Source organism: Xyrauchen texanus, chromosome 39, assembly GCF_025860055.1.
Source record: "Xyrauchen texanus isolate HMW12.3.18 chromosome 39, RBS_HiC_50CHRs, whole genome shotgun sequence".
Taxonomy (NCBI): domain Eukaryota; kingdom Metazoa; phylum Chordata; class Actinopteri; order Cypriniformes; family Catostomidae; genus Xyrauchen; species Xyrauchen texanus.
The window spans coordinates 22071815-22094723 of record NC_068314.1 but is presented as its reverse complement, the minus strand read 5'-3'; the positions used below and the strand labels follow the sequence as shown (position 1 = coordinate 22094723).

The following is a 22909-nucleotide window of genomic DNA, read 5'->3' as shown; positions in this document are numbered from 1 at the left end:
CCCTTGTCACAGAGATTAAGACCTCCATGCCAGACACAGGATATCGTATGGTTCGAGGGGCTCTACTGGCACAGGGGCACCGTGTAGAATGGGATAGGGTGTGTGCATCCATGCATCGTGTGGACAGTGTTGGTGTTCTCTCCAGGATGACCAACTTGAGATGTATTGCTTGGAGAAGATATAGTGTTCCTTACCCCAAGTACCTGGTGCACATAGACACCAACCATAAATTCATCAGGTATGTCTGCAAGCAATAATGATGACTATTTAGTGTTATTTTAGAAAAGTTAATTAATACCAAGCTTGCAGACATACCTGATGAGTTTATGCAAGTTATGTATATCTGTATCAAACAGTATCCACCTCTAACAAACTTCATCAGTGAACAGATCAGCTGAATGTAAACAAGTTCACTGAAACTGAGGTAAGATACAAACAGACATTTTCAGACTTATTTTATTGCGAACATCAAAGTGTTTCGGTCCAGTTTATATATATATAGAAACTCAACAACAAAAAAAGAAATATCCCTTTTTCAGGACAATGTATTTGAAAGATAATTTTGTAAAAATCCAAATAACTTTACAGATCTTTATTGTAAAGGGTTTAAACCATTGAAAGTGTTTCCCATACTTAATCAATGAACCATAAACAATTAATGAACATTCCCCGGTGGAACAGTCATTAAGACACTAACAGCTTACAGATGGTAGGCTATTAAGGTCACAGTTATAAAAACTTAGGATACTAAAGATACCTTTCTACTGACTCTGAAAAACACCAAATGAAAGATACCCAGGGTCCCTGCTTATCTGTGTAAATGTGCCTTAGGTATGCTGCATGAAGGCATGAGGACTGCAGATGTGGCCAGGGCAATACATTTCAATGTCCGTACTGTGAGTCCGTGCTAAGACAGCGCTATAGGGAGACAGGAAGGACAGCTGATCGTCCTCGTAGTGGCAGACCATGTGTAACATCACCTGCACAGGATCGGTACATCCGAATATCAAGCATGTGGGACAGGTACGGAGTCTCTAGTTTGAGAAATAGACACCTCACATGTCCTCAGCTGACAGCTTTATTAAATTCTACCCGCTCAACACCAGTTTCATGTACAACAGTAAAGAAAAGAATCAGGGGTGCAGCCTTATGGGAAGAATTACAATGAAATAGCTACTTTTGAAAGTTAGAGTATGCAAAGAAACAGACTTTGGACAACAGATAACTGGAAAAGAGTGTTATGGATCTTAACTCCATTGAGCTTTAGTGGTATCAGCAAGACTGTAAGGTGCGTGAGAAGTGCTGAACAAGACAGCAACATCTATGGCAAGTGCTACAGGAAGTGTGGAGTGAAATGTCACCCGAGTATCTGGACAAACTGACAGCTAGAATGCCAAGGATCTGTAAAGCTGTCATTGCTGCACGTGGAGGATCTTTTGATGCAAACTCTTTGAAGTAGTTAAATAAATTAAAGATAAGACTGGGAATTCTGCTGGACCCTATGTTTGTTCTGGTCCTGTGCCTTTAGAATCGCCCTAACATTAATAAGCCAACAAATATGTTATTCATTAAGCTATTTTATAGCCAAGACACAAACTGACTAGCATATACAAACCCAACCATTTACATTTACACATTTGGCAGACGCTTTTATCCAAAGTGACTTACAGTGCACTTATTACAGGGACAATACCCCAAGAGCAACCTGGAGTTAAGTGACTTGCTCAAGGACACAATGGTGGTGGCCATGGGGCTCGAACCAGTGACCTTCTGATTAACAGATATGTGCTTTAGCCCACTACACCACCACCACTCCATCCTGTGCTTTAAGCAAAATAATTATCATCGATCTTCCCTATTAAACAGTGAATGCTTTATTACAAAACATCATGAGACAAACAGTTATGACATCATTAAACAAATTAATAAAATTATTATTTAACAAATACAAACCAAAATTTAAGAACTCAGATGATTCTGGGAAACCTTTAGCTCAAGATACAAAGATGACTCATGTTGCAACCTGTGAAGCTCTAGTGTGAATGTAGCAGTGCACAGGGCACGCAGTCACTCTGTTTTGTCTGAACGGGTATAAGCGTGGCTCTGGGTTCCACACAACAGCTTTAGATACAGCAAACTTTTCATCCACAAAATCTAAAGTCTGTAATATAAAGGAATAAGATATCAAAACAGGGTCTGCATGACCCACATATTTGAATAACATTACTGTAGCATAAAGGCTTGGTTATAGTTGACCATTTAACACATACTGCACTCAGGTTGCCATGCCAGCGCTTGGTGTATTTACTGAACAAGCAGCATGCAAATTGGTTGGCTGACATTCTAAAAATAAAAAATTGAGCCTACTGACATTTTCACCAATGTTTGTCACACATGGAATGCTTATGATTTCAATAACACTGAATACAGTAGCCTGATGCATAAAGTAGTGCAGAGACAGTGGTTGCAATTAACACAAACCAAACATAGAAATGTTTCCTTTAGCTTGTAAAGCATGTGCATGCTGTTCCTTCAAAGTTCCTATATAAATAAACAGTAACAATCAAGTTCAAACAAATTAACATCCAAACAACTTGCACCTTTTCATGCAAATTATAACAATGTGTGCAATAAAAAATACTGTACTATAGAGGTTACCAAAGCGCTTTACACTGTGTCCCAATCACCCAATCACACTCATACACAGATCCCTTTCGCATAGTAGAAATCAACATATCTAAAAAATTTTAACATTATTCCAAGTACAAAAGCTTGAGAACTCCACATAGGCCAACAGTCCATGAAAAACTCTTGTGGGTTGTAACAGTGATTTCTGTGCACCCAGATGAGTTCCCACTAGTATAATTTATGCAGCGACTGCATGCTTAATATTGTAACAAATGAGTATAATTTAGTAGTATCTGTGAAACAGTTCATCACTCATGAATATTTGATTTATTTTTTAGGTTTCCAATAAACTGACTTAGAATCATTTACAAACATTATCACTATTTGGAATGACAAAAAAAATCATCCAACATGGGGGAACAGTGAAAAAATAATAGGTAAATACTTTTACCTTTAAAGTTAATGTTACCTATTCATGTTAAACAAGATGAACACTGCTAGTAAACAAAACGAATGTCATAAATCCAAGTCTTGTTTGAAAAGGGACTGCTAAATTAAAATCAACATCAGACATATCACTAAGGAGAGCATTAGGGAGGGACATTGTTTTAAAATGATTATGTAAAATCCAAAAAAAAAAAAAATGTGAAGATTTGGTTGACCTTTTTGGACGAACCTGCATGAATGACAAATAACTGTTTCAAGTGATTTGTGGGGTTCCCACAGTTTCAATCCCAACAGTAGACACACACACTTAGTCCTTTTTTAGTACAAATTATTCAAAATGTCTTGCTCTGGCATCTCTATGAGATTCTGTGGAATTATATATAAAAAGGGCCACATGACAATTTCATTCAAACATCATTTGAACCAGTAGCTTTTAAATCAAACACAAAGTTGGTGCAGAAATGAAAAGTTTGAGCTCTTGGAAGACGAAATGGATTCAAAAGCTTTTGTACATTTTAACAGAAAAATCAAGTAGTTCCATTTCTCTCCTCAGTACCTCTCATGTGCATCAGAAATTAAAAGCATAAATATTCCCTGCATAAGACTAGCTTACTCCAAATTACATAAGGAATACTTCAGCCAAAAATTCAAATACTGTCGCAATTGACTCAGAAAAGTAAATAATTACAGAATTTTCCTTTTTTGTTGAACTATTCCTTTAATAAAATACATAAACTCAATTGTTTTAATTCTGAGTCAGAACAAACATGAGAAGCCAGTGCAAATTAAGCTCTCTTTCACTCATTTATCTCTCTTTCAGTTTGCCTTTCTCTGGACTCTGGTGCTTCTTTCCTGGCTTTATTGCATCTGCATTCACCTCAGTGGTTTCATGTGCAGCTGCTGAGGCGTGTGTCCCGTCTCTGGTAGTGCAGTCAGCCCGAGGTTCACCATGACTCCGAGTGTGTGAGATGCTTTCCTTTTCTTCTGCCTTTTCCTCCTCATCCGAACAAAGCCTCCAGTCATCAGCCTCTTCGCTCTCCGATCCTTGTACAGCGATCTGAGGAACCAGTGGATTCCTCCTCGCCAAACCCTCATCGTCTGATTGCATTTCGCCCATCGTCCCTTTTGGCTGTGTGGGTCGTGTACCAGTTGATGTGGTCGTCTGAGCAGGGATCTGGGGAGCTCTGTCATCTGGCTCGTCGAAGCTCACTTCCTGCACAGCTTCCTGTTTCTTGAAGGAATCTCGGCGCTCTGAAAGATTAAGTTTGCGCATTACAATGATCTGTTCCATTCGCTCACCAGGCCAGTCCCGCAGTCTTTGCGCACACAGGTACCCACCCAGCCTGCTGTGATCTGCTGTATATACTGGCCCCTCTGCCTCAACGTCCCCTGGTACATCCAGCTCACAATGGGGGACCTCCAGTGCGTGTCTGCGTGTGGCCTTTTTATCAGCGTATAAGGCGCCTGAAAGTTTCTCTGCTGACTGGACTCTCTTCAACAGAGGGGAACGGGGAGGTTCTGCACTTCTGGGTCTGACCACGTGCCGAATGATGGTGGGAGGAGAGAGTGTTTTGCCGTGGAAAGAGTGGTAGAGAGTTTTGGACATGTTGGGTAAGGGAGAAGGGGAACGCTGGGGGGAAAGGGCCTGTGACGTGGAGGTGCAGGCCAATGGAGAGGGTGGGATATTGCTGGTGGACTTCCGTCTTCCCACTTTAGTGTAGCATTGGTTGCTGAGTTTGGAGCTGAGGCCATGCAGTGAACTGGGTCGCATCTGGACAGCTGGTGAACTTGGGGAGCTGGAGCATGGAGAGGTGTTCTGGGGGAGGTTGGCATCTGCATGGATGGCAATGTTACAATTTGTTACACGCAAAAGAAAATGTTGTATTTGAGAGAGCATTATGCGTGAGTGTAGAGTTTATTACTTAAATGTAAACATTCATGAAAACGTTCAGAGTTATTTTTTTCCAGTCTAAATAAACCCAAAAGACAGTTCTCAATAGTATTTTTACAGTAACAGTCTAAAGATTTTATCCATATGAATACATTTGTTCTTCATGATCTTATAAACCTTCTTAAAGCTAATCCTTAAAGTTAAAGTTCAATCAAAAATGAAAAATTCTCTCATCATTTACTCACCCTCATGACATTCTAGGGGTTTAAAAATTTATATTTAGATAAATAATTTGCTGATCCCATTAAGAGTTAATTTTGTGGATTTCTTAAAAAAAAAAAAAAAAAAGAATTAAGGGGGAATTACTTAATTGCATTAAGAGATGTCACTTTACTCCCAGCTGATTGGTTCAGCACCTGTTACCAAGAACAAAACCTGCCATGGAGCAGGTTAGCCGTGTAGCATAGGTTACTGCAGCGATGAACACCGGTAAAGGACGATCCACTTTCATTGGAACCACTGAAATGGTTCATGGTACATTTGTGTTCTGCAGAAGAAAGTCATACACATCTGGGACAGAATGAAGGTGAGTAAATGATGAGAATTTGTTGGGTGAACTATCCCTTTAAATTCTTTAAATTATTTTGTAGATATGTTGTGCATGAATTTCTTTAAAGGGTAACTAAACACCTGCTCAGAGTCTAACTCCACCCACTAGAAATATTTGAAAATGCAGGAAAAGTGGGCAGACCCCGGCGGGGATAGAGGGAACGAACCGAGTGCGGGGCTGAGCGGCGGGGAGCACCTGAGACTCGTAGTGACGGATTAATTGACAGCTGTTGTCAGACTCTATGTTATTATTATTCCTCACACGGTCGCAAGACGACATGTACATGAATCTGGCGTGGTGAGCTGGAACCTGCTTACGTCAGCTGTCACCGCTTACGTCACGAAGTACCGCAACAGCCAATAGGAAAATTCAACTGCAGTAGCCACCGTTCAACCTGAAGAGGGCAGCACTCAGACGTTTTTACACCATATATTGTAGAATTAAAACACTTTATACACAAATGTCAAAAAAATTACTTGAATCAATGACCAGTACTAATAAAGCCCCATGCTTACAGATCATTAACTAAAAAAAGTTGGTTTAGGGTTTAGTTACCCTTTAAAAATCAAAAATTCTAATAATAAAATAAAAAAACTAACAAATGCATTAAATGGATGAGTTGGACCAGACGGTAAAGAAAAAGCAGATACCTTAATTTGCTGGCTTAGATGGAAACTCCTTCAATACTAGGTGTGGGTGATTATACCATTAAAGAAATATGCCAACCCATATGAACTTTCATCATTGAAATGTCAACCGGTATGAATCTTCATAAACGAGAATGCTTTCTATCGGAGTTATAATTTATGCAGCGACTGTACGGTAGGGAATGTGCGTTCCACATTTACACAAGCAAGAATGCTGCAGTACTGAATATGTTTTCATCAGAGCTTTCATGTAATGTGATGCTCTGCTGTGCAAATTTTTTTGACCAAAAACAACTCAAATGTTGTGTTTTAGATTGTGCTTTACAGACCTGCATTTTCAAGATATTTACAGAACTTTTTTAATTACTTTTCTAAAAAAAATTGTTTATTGACATATCATTCAAACAAAAATTGTAAGAATATCATGATATAGGTTTTGCTTATATCACCCAACCTTATTCAATACCTCAGGTGGATACCTCAAAGTTGGTTGAGATTCTAAAATGTGGAGGGGAAAATTGAGTAGGTCTGTCTTAAGTTATGACTTGTAGTGTTTATGTCAGACTTCTCCTAAGGTAAATACCATAAGCAGAATTAATCCCACCAACATTTTTATGTATCGGGTCATACCAGAGGTGTGGTCAGGGACGGGGCTTTGGCAGGGTGTGGTGGGTCCAGAGGAAAGGCTGCGGGTGGGAGACCCTGGCAAACTCTCACTGGAAGACACAGAATGATGCAGCCCAGAGGAGAAACTCCGGCTACCTTGTATGGCATTGCTCTGTTTAGACAGCTTCTTCAGTACACCGCGCCTCCTGGGTTAACACAAAATTGTACTTCGTATAAAACTGTTCTGAATGTCTCGATGCTCATCTGTTACAACTTTAGACAAATGATAGCATTAAAATGCAAGACTTCTCCTGACCGGTCCTGATTGTCCCTCCACTTGCTTCTCTTGCTGCGCCGGGCCATCTTTCCCTTACAGCTGCTCTTACGTGCTGGCCCGATCTTAATGGACGTGTCTTCCAGGGCGATGGTCTGCAGGGCCACCTGGTTTCCACTCTGCACATTAAGAGAAAGCAAATTTGATGAAGCTGGTTGATACACATCAAACGCATGCATTATATTTGAACTCTTGCACACTGTGGTGATGTGGGCGTGGCCAAGCAATGTCTGTGGAGAGCAAAGCCAGGAGAGGAAGAACGGTAAGGATTGACACCTGTGGGAAATTATCTCTAACAGCTGGAGAGGAATATAAAAGGGAGTCCAGACTGCCAGGGAGAGAGAGATGCACGCAGCAGTGTTCGAGTGTGTTCATGCTGTGCTGAAAAGCAAATAGTGGTGAAAATATTGGAAAGTGTGTGTGAAAATAAAGACTAGTGTTGAATGTTTACCAGGCCCTTGCTTTCTCCTTGAGATGAAAGCTAGAGATCTATCAAAGTGTTGCTGAAACCCAGGAATTTTTAGAGGAAGATACACAATCATGGAGTCCTCGTCCTTCGCCGAACCTCTCCAGAGCCTTGTCAGCATCCACCAAACTCAACATCAGTCTCTGCTTGAGCCGTGTCAGGAAAAGGACCAGCGCTTCCAGGCTCTCCTTCAGGCTCAAGCGGACAATCAACAGCATGATGCCCCAGGAGGATTCTACTGAAGTGACCCAGGCTGCTGGCCCCGCCGTGCCTCACTTCACGCTCACCAAGATGGGACCAGAAGACGACCCGGAGGTGTTCGTGGAGTTATTTGAGCGGGCGGCAGAAGCATCAATTGGCCGGAGACCCAGTGGGCTGTCTGGCTGCTGTTGTTGGGAGAAGCTCAACTGGCAGCCCAAAAACTCGACTTGAAACAAGCCATTTCAAGTGTGACTGCTACCACAGGATCGCGACGCCGGGCTGTCATCAACCTCGTGGTGCTGGAGCAGTTTGTCTGCCACTTACTGAAAGGGACAGCTGAGTGGGTCCTGTGCTCTGCCCAGCCTCGCTGATGGAGGCAATCTAGCTGGCAATCCATTTGGCGGCATATTCACAAGCCCTTTTCTCTCTCTTCTCTCCGTTGACCACACAACAGGCTGGTGAATCCGCTACTGCGGGTGTGGGCATGAAGTCTGGGCCGGTCTGGTGGACCAGTGTCCCGCGATGGAGGTGCTAATATAAAATATGTGGAGTGGTTAAAAAATGAGTTTTAAATCACTTGTGTATGTAAACTTCTGACTTCAACTGTATACAGTATTACCCTTAGTGATGGTCATTATTCAATTTCGGGGACAAAAGCATAGTGTCGAGGAAAGAATTAGAACGGACCGCACAAGGACATTGCTTTGTGTTGTTCTGGTGGACTACGCAATGGGATATCCGGAAGCAGTGCTTTTGCACAACATTTCAGCGCAAAGTGTTGCGAAGGCACTCTTCAGAATAATCTCCCGAGTGGAGATTCCAAAAGAAATCCTCATCATTCAGGGCACTATGTTTATGTCACATACACTACGCGAACTGTACGAATTATTGAGGATTGAGTTGATTCGGGCAGCGTTTACCATCTCCAAATGGATGGCTTGGTCGAACAATTTAATCAGACCCTAAAGAATATGATTTAAGGAATCATATGGAAAATTGGGAGGAAGGAACAGCAAAAACTAAATTAAATACATTCTTAACCTGAGAGCAAAACTCCACACACTGGGGCAATTACCACATGAGAATTTGCTTCAGGATTAAGAACGTCAAGCCCAGCTGTATAATAGGGGTACTTGACTATGGGAATTTACACTGGGAGATAAAGTCCTTGTATTGCCCCAACCTTGATCTTTAAATTGCTCACCAAGTGGCAAGGACCATTTGAGGTCACACGCGAGTTGGAGAAATCGATTATGAGGTGAAACGAATGTGTAGAGGCGGAGCACATCAGATTTACCACATCAACCTCCTAAAACTGTGGAGAGAGGTGGTCCCCATGACTTTGGCGATGATGGTTCCGGAGAGGGAGGAGCTCAGACCGAAGGTGAACATAAAATCCACCGATTGCGTCACTTGTGGGGACCACCTCTTACCATCCCAAGTCACAGAGGTTGCAAGGAGAACTTTCCGACGTGTTCTCGCCTCTGCCTGGTCGTACGAATCTCAGAGCACCATATCGAAACTACCCCAAGGGTAGTGGTACGTAATTGTCCTTAACAATTACCAGAGCACAAAAAAGTGGTTTGGGAAGAATTAAATGCCATGCTGGATGAGGATAATAGAAGAATCCCACAGTGACTGGGCCATCCCAGTGGTTTTGGATCCTATGAGTGACGGCTTGGTCCGGTTCTGTGCGGATTACAGAAAAGCCAATGCGGTGTCTATATTTGATGCATACCCGATGCCTCGGATTGATGAGCTGCTCGATTGGTTAAGCACGGCTTGCTTTTATTCGACACCCCATTTAATGAAGGGATATTAGCAGATCCCCTTAACTCCCATGTTCTGTGAAAAGATGGCATTTTCCACACCGTTCGGAAAACTCATTTTTGACGCTTCCGTTTGGTTTGTTCGGGGACCCTGCTACGTTTCAGTGGCTCATGAACCAAATCCTCAAACAGCACACTGCTTAAGCGCTGCCCATTTAGATGACACCATTGTGGTGATGTGGGTGTGGCCGAGCGACGTCTGGAGAGCAAGGCTGGAAGAGGTAGAACGGTAAGGATTGACACCTGTGGCAAATTATTTCTAACAGCTGTTCTGTGTTACAGTGAGTGCTGGAGAGGGATAAAAATGGGGTCCAGACAGCCGGAGGGGAGAGAGAAAGATGCACGCAGCAGTGTTCGTGTGTGTGTTCATGTTGAGCTGAAAAGCAAACAGTGGTGAAAATACAGGAAAGTGTGTGAAAATAGCGTTTACTCGTCCCTTGCTTCCTCCTTGGGAAGAAAGATAGAGATCTATCACACACACTTTTTGCTCGAGCAAGACATTTCAGCATTCTTTTAAGTGCTCAAGTAAATCTCAGCATCACCTTCAAAAGAAGCTCCATCATCTCTGTGTGCACGAGACCCTGCACAGACTCTCCATTCACATGAGTGATCAGATCTCCTGCTCGGAGGCCAGCCTCATGAGCAGGGCTGCCCTCCTCCACACCCTGAGAAAGACGCAGAGAGAGAACAGAAAAAAAAAAAAGAGCAAGAGAATTCAGAATAAGTAGAATGATTATTCCAACTTTAAAGCTTAGTTACTGTAGCAAGTTGGTATTGATGCAAGGGTATAGCAACCAACTGGGAGCCAATTATTAAATTCCCCCCTTCACATTGAGAAATAACCATTAGTTTTTATGGTGCAAAGAAAACAATTGTAGCCAGCCACCTAAACAACAACCAAGCAGAAGCCTCTGCCAAACTCTCTTTCTTTCTACCCACCCTTCTTTCTTGCTGGCTTATCAATTGATCCGTTATGTCTATCTATTCCTTACAGCATGCACCTGTTTTGATGAGCTGAGGTTTTTGAACAGAAGTTCACAATTTGTTTTGGGAATTTCTTTGAGAGTACATAAATACCAGCCTATTCTAAGAGTGTTTCTGTTGAACACTGCTTGCTGCTCACCGAGACCATGTGGTGTATGGTGTAGATGTCACTGGTCCCCAAGTAAACACGAATGGTCTGCAGGGTGAAGCCGTATTTCTTCCCAGAGCAGTGGATGATGATGGGTGGGCGGAGTCTGCTGATGCTGAGGGACAAGTCTCGGTTGGGGGAAGAGTCTCGGGATGATGGGTTAGAAGAAAATGAGCGAGGGGAAACTGATCGAGCATGCAGGCTGCCACTCCCATCATCTGGAGAACAAGGAGGTAACATCAATGTCACTAATTATCTTATATGACAAGTGGCCAAGAAATACTGGAGCATCTTAAATATATGAGGAAAGGTGCCATATTTGTTGCCGTGTTTGCTTTCTGACCTGGTGTGATAATGAGTGAGAGAGTGGACGCTGAAGCAGACTTGGGGACTTTGCACCCAGGTGAGAGGAGCTGCCTGTCAGGCGTCTCCAGCTGGTTTCCAAAGCACTGAGGACACCCTTGTTCCCTTGGTGACGAGTGTTTTGTTCCAGTGCTGTTGCTACGTAGTCTGATTCGCCGCAGGTTGGATACAACGACTTCAGCTGCATGATAAAAGGGTTTACCACAGAACACATCTCTACCCGAACACATTTAGCACTGGGACAAATGCACCTTGTGGCTAAATATAACATGATGGGAGGATGAAGTTTATTCTACAAAAATATGCAAATTGCTGATGAAAATTTGGGTGCCAGTTCATAGTTGGTTTTTTTATTATAAAATGTTTAGGACAGACAGATTCTGATTGGATGAAAGCAGTTGTAAAATTACTATTAAAACGCCTGTGAAAGCACTTTCTATTTTAATGCTCCAAGTTGCAGTTTTGTTTGGCAACCAAAGATGGCCGACAGTAAGGTTTATACTATATTACTAGAATGGTTGCAGCGGTATACCAGTTTCATGGTATACCATGGTATGAAAATGGACTGTTATCATACCATGTACATTTGCTTATCTACGGTATTGAGAAAAAAATGCAACCGGACAGAGAATCTAACCTGTGCGTGTGCATCTGCTTTCCTCCTCGTCTGCCTGTCAGACTCGTCAACTTGTGCCACACACACACACACGCGCAGCAGATAAATTTTCAGAGAGAAGCGAGGCGAGGGGGGTCTGACATAATTGAGTGTGTGCAAGTTAAAGCAGTGTTTCTCAGCTGGTGGGTCGCAAGTCTATTTGGACTGGGACAGCAGGGAAAGAACAATGCCATGGTTCTCCCATTGAAGATATATCGGTGGCCTCCCAAGTGATAGTCTATTTAGGACTTCCAAGGCAGATTTAATGATAATCTCGCAATCAGCTAAAGGCTTCTCATCTGCACTTTCGCACGAGTGTAATGGAACCAACTCGCGCTATTGATCTGCTCTGCTCTCTGGCGCATGCGTGCAACAAACAGGCTTCCCTATTGTGGAGCGCAGACCTCAAAACTGGTGAGAACGATTTAAATTCTAGTGAGACTTTTCTAGTTTAAAGCCTTACGGAGGAAGTCAAGTCAAACCTCTCAAACAGTAGTCAGCCCCAACATGCCAAACAGCATTGAGGAGGAAAAGAGCACCACTGTGCTATGCGTGAACATTTTTCTTCTTTATGCATCATCACCTTTACAAAATTGTTTCATGATTTTACATGAGTAAAAGTAACTTATATTTTGACAAAATGTTATATTTCATATGAAATAATCTAAAAGGTAGAATCTATTAGACCTCATTTTAAATCAACAGTGGCATTTGTAGTTAGTTTTTATGCTGTTTCAGCTAGTATTTATTTTTTTCATAAATATTATAAATTATTATTATTATTTAAGACTAGCTACACTGACATAACCATGTTAACGAGGAGCCTTTCCTCCTGTGTAATATGTATGTTCTGATTGAATTATGTTTGAAATTAGTTTGACATCAACAACAAAAATAATGTCACTTGAGGCATGTACTTGAAAACCATGAACAAAACTATGAAACATAAAAGGAAATGCGACCCAGGATACATTAAACACAGGTTATGTTTTTGCTATGGTGAGTCGCCTTTGATTTCCAATGTAAAATCTGTCCTGAAGCAAAACCAGTTGAGAACCACTGAGTTAAAGGTACAGACAGGAGCAGACTGGCTGTGCTGTCGCGCACCTACAGTATATGTTAATTATTAATAATAATAGGACATTACTTTAAAAGCTCAAACAGCTGATGTCATTTTCATTTAATAGTTAATTTAACAGAAAAATATCCATATTTATAACTTTATCAAGTATAATCACTGGCTTCCTCTATCCTCTGCACTTCCACGTTCGTCACTTCTCACCGGAGCTTACGCTACGCCTACGTCATACGCTGGAACTCAACTCTCTCACGAATGCGTGGACGGCCGTTACCGGAAGCCAGAGACTACAGTTTATAAAGTTATAAATATGGATATTTTTCTTACAAAAACGCTTTGCTTCAGAAGGCTTTTATTAACCCCCTGGAGCCGTATGGATTACTTTTTTGATGGATGGATGTGCTTTTTTGGGCTTCAAAATCTAAGGTACCACTCACTCCCATTATATAACTTGGAAGAGCCAGGATATTTTTTAATATAACTCCGATTGTGTTTGGCTGAAAAAAGAAAGTCATATACACCTAGGATGGCTTGAGGAGGAGTAAATTATGTGATAATTAAAAATTTTGAGAGAACAAACCTTTTAAAGTTTACACAACTTTCCAAAAAAAAAAAAAAAAAAAGGGATTTAAGCAGTCAGAAAATAATTCCTGAATTTCCTGTCACTCTGTCAGTAGAGCTTGAAAAAAAACAAATACGATTAAATAAATGATACGAAGTATTTATATTATTATTATTATTATTATTTAAGTATACATTAGGTTTTAGGCTTGCTGGACACTAGCAACAGCACGTAATGTGAACGCATTCTTGTGTTCAAACACTGCTGGATTGAGCGCAATTCCGTATGCAGGGATCTTGAGATGTTTTATAAGTTTCAAACTATGTTTATCTTGACACATTCACCTAAAAACACAGTTTGACTCGGCATATCACATAATTAATACGATTTAAAATTGTAATTGATTGACAGCCCTAGTTATATATTAAAGGTTTGTTCATGGAAACGTATGCAGAAAAGTTCCTACTCCCTTAAAGATATTTGTCCTGAGATACCTCACCAGTCTCTGTGACAGCTGTAGACTTTGTAAACAGAAAACAAAAATGTGTCCGCACATAGACACTTTTCACCTGTCAATCATTTTGCTCACTCACAGAGTTGTATTTGAAGCAGATCTTTGAGGCTATGATTCATAATGTTTGTCAGTTGAGGGCACTACTGTGCAACTTTGAATTTGACAGCCACAGAAACAAACAATGCTGCTTTTTTGGAGGGTGGGGTTTGAAATGAGGGTGCATGGCAAATTCAACAGCTCAGTCACATGAAAGCTTCAAAATGAGCTATAATCGCTTACAGCACCTTTAACAATGTATTGGACTGTGGTGCCTCTTCTTACTTGTAAAAATCACTAACAGCTTCTTGTGACTTATAGCTTTAATTTACATTTAGTGGTACATTAAATTAAGAATTTTTCTTATAGACAGCTTACCCTCATCATCTGTGGACAGGGCAAATCGAGGCATGGCCTCCAGGCTGTGTGTGCTGCTAACCACTAAGGGGCTCACGGCACGCTCAGGCTGAGAGGAGCTGGAGGAAGTTCGAGGTCGCAGGCTGAGAGAGATCACAAATACATGGAGTATAACTGCTACCAAACAGCACCTTCTGTGATTTAAATTACAGATTCATAGAACATTCCGGACAAGTAGAAAGGAAAATTCTGTCATTATTTGTTCATTCGTGTCGTTGCAAACCTGTATGACCTACCTTTTCACACAATGAAAGTGAATGGCAACTGGGGTTATCAAGCTTCACAAATGACAAAAAAGTACAATAACACTGGTCAATAAGACTACGGCTTTATATTCCAAATCTTTTGAAGGCATTTGATGGATCTGTGTGTGAAACAGACCAAAGTTGTTCATCAATGAGAGCTGAAGCTCTCAAATCTTGTTTGTTGTCCTGATGCAGCAGTTTGAATATACAGCTGTGACAATACGAGTTTTATAGAATAACGACTTAACAAAATCCAGTCCCATCACATTGGTTGTAAGGAAAACAATGTAAATATTGTTTAGTATTTAGTGTGCCACAAAAGATATAGCTTCATACAGGTTTGGAATTACATGAGAGCGAGTAAATGATGATTTCCCATTTGGGTGAATTGTTCTTTTAAATGTGCCCTCTCACCATGCCCTCTGTGAGAGCCTCTTGTCTCCAGTGGAGGCCTGTCGTTGGATCTCTCCAGGGCAGTGAGTCTCTCTCACATCTGCCCGGTCCTCTATCTCTTCACTGTGACTCCGGTCGGAGGAGAAACTCAGGTTGGATGGGGTGGCTAGGTGCTCTGTGCTACTGTAAACCTACGAAACAGTGGATGAAAGTGTCCATGACAGTGGCCGTGGACTTTATACTGACAGCTGCTGCCGTGGATGCAGCACAAGGCAAAAGCAAATATTTATGGACACCGAAGCATTTTAGAAATACCCTATTTACAGGCAAATCTACTGTGTGTAATATTCAAGTTGATTGGGTTCCTAAAAAGCATTATTAGGTTTGGTTACATATGGCTGATGCTCATAATGTAGATACTTGCAACAGCACGCTTTACTTGTCCCACTAGCACAATTGGCTACAACAGATTCTATATTTCGCAAAATGCACCAAAACAAATGGGAAATGCAAACACAGAACACAAACCTGAAATGAACACAAAACAGAATACACAGTTATGTCAAATTTAATAAACAAACAATATCTAATAGGACTGCTTTATAACAAAATTATAACAAAAATGCACCAAGAAGTGCAAAAGTGACCAAGAGCGAATATTAAACCATAAAAGGCTGCGATATAACTTCAGTAAATGAGCAGCACTCCTGCAAAGCAAATACTCCAAGCACAAGCATTTCAGCCAAAATGAAGGAATTATACTACCAAGAGTGTAATATAATACTAGTTTACTAAAAATACTCATATCTAATATAACACATACAAACAATTTTTTAATTTTTTAGATTAACATCATTATTTTTACTTTACTAGTCATTATTATTATTATTATTTTTAAAGAGCCCATATTATGTTTATTTACAGGTTCATAATTTTGTTTTGGGGGTCTACTAGAATAGGTTTACTTGCTTTAATGTTCAAAAAACACATTCTTTTTCTCATACTGTACATTTTTGCTAAATCTATTTTCATCCTCTGGCTTAAACGCTTTAGGTCCTGTCTCTTTAAAGTCCCCCTTTCCGAAAAGCCCAGTCTACTCTGATTGGTCATCTGGCCTAGTCTGTTGTGATTGGTCAACTGCATTCAGCATGTGGTGGAAATGTTATGCCCCTGACCATAATGGAGTTTCAGGATTCTTGAGCAGCTTTAAACACTACTGTAACTATGGTAACAATAAGCGTTGGTAGCATTTTGAGTCCAATGGAAGAACGAGCTGATTGACCCGAACCACATTCGCAAGCACGACTTGACCAGGACGTTTCACAGTAGTAAGTTTTAATTTAGTACCTTTCTTACAAGTACACTGTTGGTCATTGTGAACCTAACAAAGCTTCAAGAAAGACACATCGTGCATATAATTTAGTCATCTTTTGCTAGAATGGGTGTAGCTGAACTATTTTCGCCCACGGTATGAATGGAGAAGAAAGTCTTACTCCCATTTGGACATTACCGGGTTATTAGAGAGGTTTTGACTAGCTGTGGACTATCGATAGCGGCCATAACATTACAGCTTGTAATCATATATGATTCTTGAGATCGACCATTTTGATACACAGTTTTAGGTAAAACCGGCCTACAGCTGAATAGTAAACCCTTACCACAACAATAACATTACACAGCACTAGCATGGATTGCACATGTAAAATGTCAATTTGTAAAACTAAATCCATCTCCACACTTGATCACTATTCATGATAGTAAGAACGACAAACAAACTGCATAATTCTACACAATTGCTGATAAAAGCTGGCCCGCACCTGATTAGCAAAACTATTTCAACACAATAACATTAGCTAGCAGGTTAGCAGAGGCCTACAGCTGTTCACTGGGTGTACATGGTAGCTACAACATAAAACTCTGCATTTGAACTCTCAATTGCAGATAAATCCACAAATAATCAGGCATACTTAAAAGCTGTGGTCCTGAAACAAGTGGTCGTACTGCTAAATAATTAAAAATACATTTTAACTACTGATTCTTCAATTCCTCTGCATTTGGAAGTCCAAACAGAGGTTTCGCTCTCGCAGTGAAGAACACAGCATCTTCTCGACATAACGACAACACTAACCCAACTCATCCTGGCCTTGGCTATAAATACATTTGTTTGAGGGCGGGCCACAGTAGCACTTAGACGGGCATTATGCAGATGTGTTAAATAGTGACGTAGATACATTATTGAGTTCTTGAGGTGTCTGTGGGAGAGAATAACTCTTTTTGTGTGGACTTTGTGCTTTGTAACTTTGCAGACCTTTTACATGCAAAACAGCTATATTACACACTAAAGGAAAGGTAAAATCCCAATAAGCATAATAGGGCCTCTTTTATTTTTAATTAACAACATTTATTTTTTTATTACATTTAAAAAAAATGTAAATGAAAATAATAGTAGTATTTAGTGTAAATGTAAACAACAAAGTGTCAAATGAAGAGATCTGAGCCCACTTTAAAGTCCATGTACAATTTGAATACTTGGTTCTTTTTCAAGTCACTATTGGTTCAAATGAAAGAGATGTTCTATTTAAGACTCGAGTGTAAACGCCCTCTCTCTATTGGCAGCAGTGCATGGGCAAAACTTAACTTAGTTTATAGGATAACAAAATGCATCTCCATGTTTTTCCATTTGATACCTTTTTATTCTTTTAGTCTTGATATACAAGCAGCAGCAATAAGACATTTTAAATGTTTATCATAACACAGTTAATTTTTTCTGCAATAAAGCACAGAGACTTAAAAAACCAACCTTGCTGAAGCGATTAGACCATGAGGAAAATCGTCGTATTTCAAGGGAAGACTCTTCGTCGTTAGTTTCATCATCCTCATCAGAGGCCAAATGATGGTAGCGTTCAGATCGTGCTACACAGAGAGAGAACATTTTTAAAAGATTTAGGGGGCAAAAGGTAAGCTTAATGGAGAAATAATAACTGCATCTCAGTGGATGCGCCGGAAGAATGAGCTGACATTTTCAGAGTGCTTGGCTTCAGGCTTATTCATAGTTTAAATAATGTCCTCTGTATGCTGAATTTTTGGAACTCACTGTCAAAATAACTAGTGTCGTCTTCTGCCTCCAGCTGAGGGATGAACTCAGCTTTCTGACGCAGGAGTCCATTCCAATCCAGACCATTGAAGAACATGTGCTGCTTAACCTCTGGGGCCCCACCTACCACACACATTGAATTTCTTAAGAATTCACAAACATGTGCACATTCCTAAAAATGTAGTTGAATGAATGACGCTCAGGATTACATCGGTTTCAAACTAGGGGTACGTGATACATTACATTTAAATTGGACAGCCATTAAATTAACTAACATTGCACATATTGCAAATTATTTTAATTATTATATTATTTGCCAATAACTTGGCAAATAAGTTTCATGACTTGAGTATGACACCATCAAGATATTTTAATTGCATCATAACTCTTAGTATCAACAACGGTTATGGAGTTGGGATGTTCATGTACGTGAATCAGTTGTTTAAACTCTCCATTTCAATGAGCTGGTTAAAACACTTATTCAAAACGCCAATTCAAAGATTAATTTGCATCATCAATCAAAAATGTCAATGAAGTCCCCACAGGGCACCTTATGCATTTTATTTCTATGTACTGTTATATTAGTGCATAACACTAATATAACAGTATACTAAATGTACTGTTATATTAGTGTTATTTTCATTTAGTGGAAAACAATGTGGAAAAGTCCTTAATTTTTTTTTTACTAAATGTTTTACTGTTTTAATTTACACATTTTAATATTGAATTTTGTTTGTTTGAGCAAAAGGAGTAACTACATACATATTCAGATTTATATTATAAACATTAAGAGTCTGAAAAATAAAACATAAAAGTTTTAGCTATATCGCCCAGCTCCAAGCATAAATTAAAAATAGAGTACCTGTTCCAAGTCTCTCGAGGGGGCTTTGATTCAGTAATTGTGTGATCATGTCCTGGGCATCTACAGGAAGGGTATCATCTCCATCTGGCCAGATAATCTCATCTGCATAAAGAACACAGTGTATCAAATTCTTTCCTGCCAGTTTAATTTCAAAGCGGTCTGTAAAGCTTCCTGATCCTTTGATCTGAATCAGTGTTCAACAATCTATCAGGGCATAGAGTTTAAACATTCATCTGAGCTCACCACTGACAACCTGCCCAAAGAGCTCTTCAGTTGTGTCTCCGAAGAACGGAACACATCCAACCAGGAACTCATACAGAATGATGCCCATAGCCCACCAGTCCACAGGTTTCCCGTAGCCCTGCCGCAGGATCACTTCTGGGGCGATGTACTCCGGAGTGCCACAAACCTATAGCAAATCATTTTAAATAATGAAACACAGAAAGCATCCTTTACAGCTGATGGGTCAGGATGCCGTGCCACTATTGCCCTTGACCCGGGACCCAGGAGTGGTTCACGTGCAACTGCCAGACCCCGCCCTTATTCCTGGACCAAAGAATTATAGGCACTCCCCAACTTTCACTAAGCCCCTTTTCACCATGAGGATGCCAGATTCCCCTTTGTTTTGGACACTTCCCCAATGAAGCTATTTTATCCCTTTTGGACTTTTTGCTGTTGTTTTTTGTTTTTTAAATTAACACCTCTCCGAGATATGAAACCACACCCCCTGTGTCTGTCTCTTGCTCAATCCAACAAAATACATAAAACACATAACTAATATCATTAAAAGCATTGTAAACTAGCAATAATTCTAATTTAAGTTTTGCAATGTGACTGCTAAGGTGCTCTGTGTATTAATAGGTGGTAGTTTAATGGCCCAAGAGCCTACCCTGTACCCTGTATATGGCTCAGGTCATATCAGGCACCACTAAAATAAAAAAGCTCACCTGCATGTCGATGAACTCCCTGGTGTCTTTCTCAATGTGGCCTTCGTACAGATTGGTGGTCATGTTCATGAGGCCAATTTTAGAGAGCCCAAAGTCAGTGAGTTTAATATGTCCCATCGAAGTAATCAAAAGGCTGCAAAATGTTAACACAAATATTTAACAACAATTGCATTCTCATACAGCTCCATGAATGTTGTGCAATTTTTGCATTTTCTCACTTATCTGGTTTGAGATCCCTGTGCACAATGCCATAACTGTGGAGGTACTCCAATGCCAGAACTGTCTCAGCAAAGTACATCATGGTCATATCCACAGGAAGTGGGCCCATGTTCTTCAGCAGAGTGGCACAGTCTCCACCTGGAAATTAAATCACCCCAAACATTGTTATTGAGGTGGTAATAAGGGATAAAACGTAGTCAGCTGGTCATCATCACAATAGCTGGCTGATTTATAATTATCCTCCTTATAATATGGACTCGAACTCCGTTGACTAGGACAACTGTGAATTATAGTGTTTAGCAGTCATTATATACATATAAACTCAGCAAAAAAAGAAACGTCCTCTCACTTTCAACTGCTTTTATTTTCAGCAAACTTGACATCTAAATATTTGTATGAACATAAAAAGACTCAACAACTAAGACATAAACATGCGAATAACATAAATGGAATAATGTGTCCTTGAACAAAGGGGGAGTCAAAATCAAAAGTAACATTCAGTATCAGGTGTGGCCACCAGCTGCATTATGTACTGCAGTGCATTTCCTCCTCATGGACAGCACCAGATTTGACAGTTCTTGCTGTGAGATGTTACCCCACCCTTCCACCAAGAAACTTACAAGTTCCCAGACATTTCTAGGGGGAATGGCCCTACTCCTCACACTCTGATCCAACAGGTCCTCAATGGGATGGAGATCCGGGCTCTTGGCTGGCCATGGCAGAACACTGACATTCCTGTCTTGCAGGAAATCAAGCACAGAACGAGCAGTATGGCTGGTTGCATTGTCATGCTGGAGGGTCATGTCAGGATGAGCCTGCAGGAAGGGTAACACACTGCATAGAGATGGCCTGCAATGACAACAAGCTAAGTCCAATGATGCTTTGACACACCGCCCCAGACCATGACGGACCCTCCACCTCCAAATCGATCCCACTCCAGTATACAGGACTCGGTGTAACACTCATTACTTCGACAATAAATGTATGACTCGTCAGTGAAGAGCAATTTTGCCAATCCTGTCTGGTCCAGCGGGTTTGTGCCAAAAGGCGATGTTGTTGCCAATGATGGTAAGGACCTGCCTTACAATAGGCCTAAAAGCCCTCAGTCCAGTCTCTCTCAGCCTACAGATAGTCAGAGCACTGATGGAGGGATTGTGCATTCCTGGTGTAACTCGGGCAGTCGTTGTTGCCATCCTGTACCTGTGTGATATTCGGATGTACCGATCCTGTGCAGGTGTTGTTACACGTGGTCTGCCACTACGAAGCTGATCAGCGGTCCTTCCTGTCTCCCTGTAGTGCTGTTTTCGGCATCTCACAGTACAGACATTGCAATTTATTGCCCTGGCAACATCTGCAGTCCTCATGCCTCCATGCAGCATACCTAAGGCACATTTACACAGATAAGCAGGGACCCTGGGCATCTTTCATTTGGTGTTTTTCAGAATCAGTAGAAAGGTATCTTTAGTATCCTAAGTTTTTATAACTGTGACCTTAATAGCCTACCATCTGTAAGCTGTTCGTGTCTTAACCGTTCCACAGGTGCATGTTCATTAATCGTTTATGGTTCATTGAACAAGCACGGAAAACACTGTTTAATCCCTTTACAATAAAGATATGTAAAATTATTTGGATTTTTAAAATACATTGTCCTGAAAAAGGGAAGTTTCTTTTTTGCTGAGTTTATATATACATTTATATATTGTGTAGGTTCCCCTGGTGCCACCAAAACAGCACCAACCCGCATCTAAGAATAGATCCTTTTCTTCTCACTGCAATTGTACAGAGTGCTTATCTGAATTACCGTAGACTTTGTCAGTTCAAATCAGTCTGGCCATTCTCTGTTGAACTCTCTCATCAACAAAGCATTTCCGTCCACAGAACTGCCGCTCACTGGATGTTTTTTTGTTTTTGGCAGAATTCAGAGGAAATTCTAGAGACTGTTGTGCGTGAAAATTCTAGGAGATCAGCAGTAACAGAAATCCTCAAACCAGCCCATCTGGCACAACATCATATCGCTTCAGAAGATTTTTATGGATTACTTTTTTGCTGCCTTAATGTGCTTTTTTGAGCTATAAAATGTTGACAGCCATTCACTTACATTGTATGGACCAACAGAGCTGAAATATTCTTTTAAAAAGCTTTAGAAAAACAAAAAAAAACAAAATTAATTTAGACTTGTCCCTTACAGTGAGGTACATATGAAAGTGCATGTGGCCAATATTTGGAGGGCTAATAAGGCAGAAATTTGAAGCTTATAATTCTATAAAAGCACTTACATTAATTCTTCTGTTAAAACTCATGTATTATTTGAGCTATAAAGTTGTTTAAAATTGTAATATTTACAGTGATTTTAAGGTTTGTTGACATTACATCATAATGGCAACGAAGTTGGAAAATTGTCTAAAACGTTACACAGAAAAGGTTAGTAACCGATTTTATTACACTAAAAACATGTTTACATGCATATTGTTTATGTCTTCTTGTGGCTATACTTTTGAAAAAGTGAGTATTTTACAGTTCAAAAATTGGCCCCAATTCATTTCCATTCTTAGTGTCTCACTTTAACCAGATTTGCTATTTTTATGTTGAGCATAACTTGTATTGAACCCAGAATATTCTTTTAAAGTAGAGAAGAACAGAACATGAGTTTTGTGGTTGGAATAAGGAGGAGAGCATGTACGCGCTCCAGAGATACAGAAGGATAGAGCAGAGCATGAGTGGCTCTGTGATAGC

The 22909-nt window shown here is 40.4% G+C and overlaps 1 protein-coding gene across 7 annotated transcripts in view; it reads right to left on the bottom strand.

The window, feature by feature from the left end:
• Positions 1 to 612: 612 nt before the first annotated feature.
• LOC127632552 (microtubule-associated serine/threonine-protein kinase 3-like) overlaps positions 613 to 22909 on the bottom strand; it is a 49621-nt gene continuing 27324 nt past the window's right edge. For 6 of the 7 annotated variants that reach the window (XM_052111187.1, XM_052111188.1, XM_052111184.1 and 3 more), the window contains 14 exons: positions 20176 to 20314; positions 19958 to 20090; positions 19254 to 19419; positions 19011 to 19112; positions 18149 to 18271; positions 17855 to 17967; positions 15076 to 15245; positions 14378 to 14499; positions 11135 to 11335; positions 10783 to 11009; positions 10202 to 10324; positions 7146 to 7282; positions 6854 to 7035; positions 613 to 4908 (listed from right to left, as the gene is read on the bottom strand). In XM_052111187.1, the coding sequence (XP_051967147.1) occupies positions 3881 to 4908; positions 6854 to 7035; positions 7146 to 7282; positions 10202 to 10324; positions 10783 to 11009; positions 11135 to 11335; positions 14378 to 14499; positions 15076 to 15245; positions 17855 to 17967; positions 18149 to 18271; positions 19011 to 19112; positions 19254 to 19419; positions 19958 to 20090; positions 20176 to 20314 (2966 nt within the window). In that variant the 3' untranslated portion in view covers positions 613 to 3880. The remainder of the gene's footprint in view (positions 4909 to 6853; positions 7036 to 7145; positions 7283 to 10201; positions 10325 to 10782; positions 11010 to 11134; positions 11336 to 14377; positions 14500 to 15075; positions 15246 to 17854; positions 17968 to 18148; positions 18272 to 19010; positions 19113 to 19253; positions 19420 to 19957; positions 20091 to 20175; positions 20315 to 22909) is intronic. The other variant, XM_052111189.1, reaches the window with a different exon arrangement.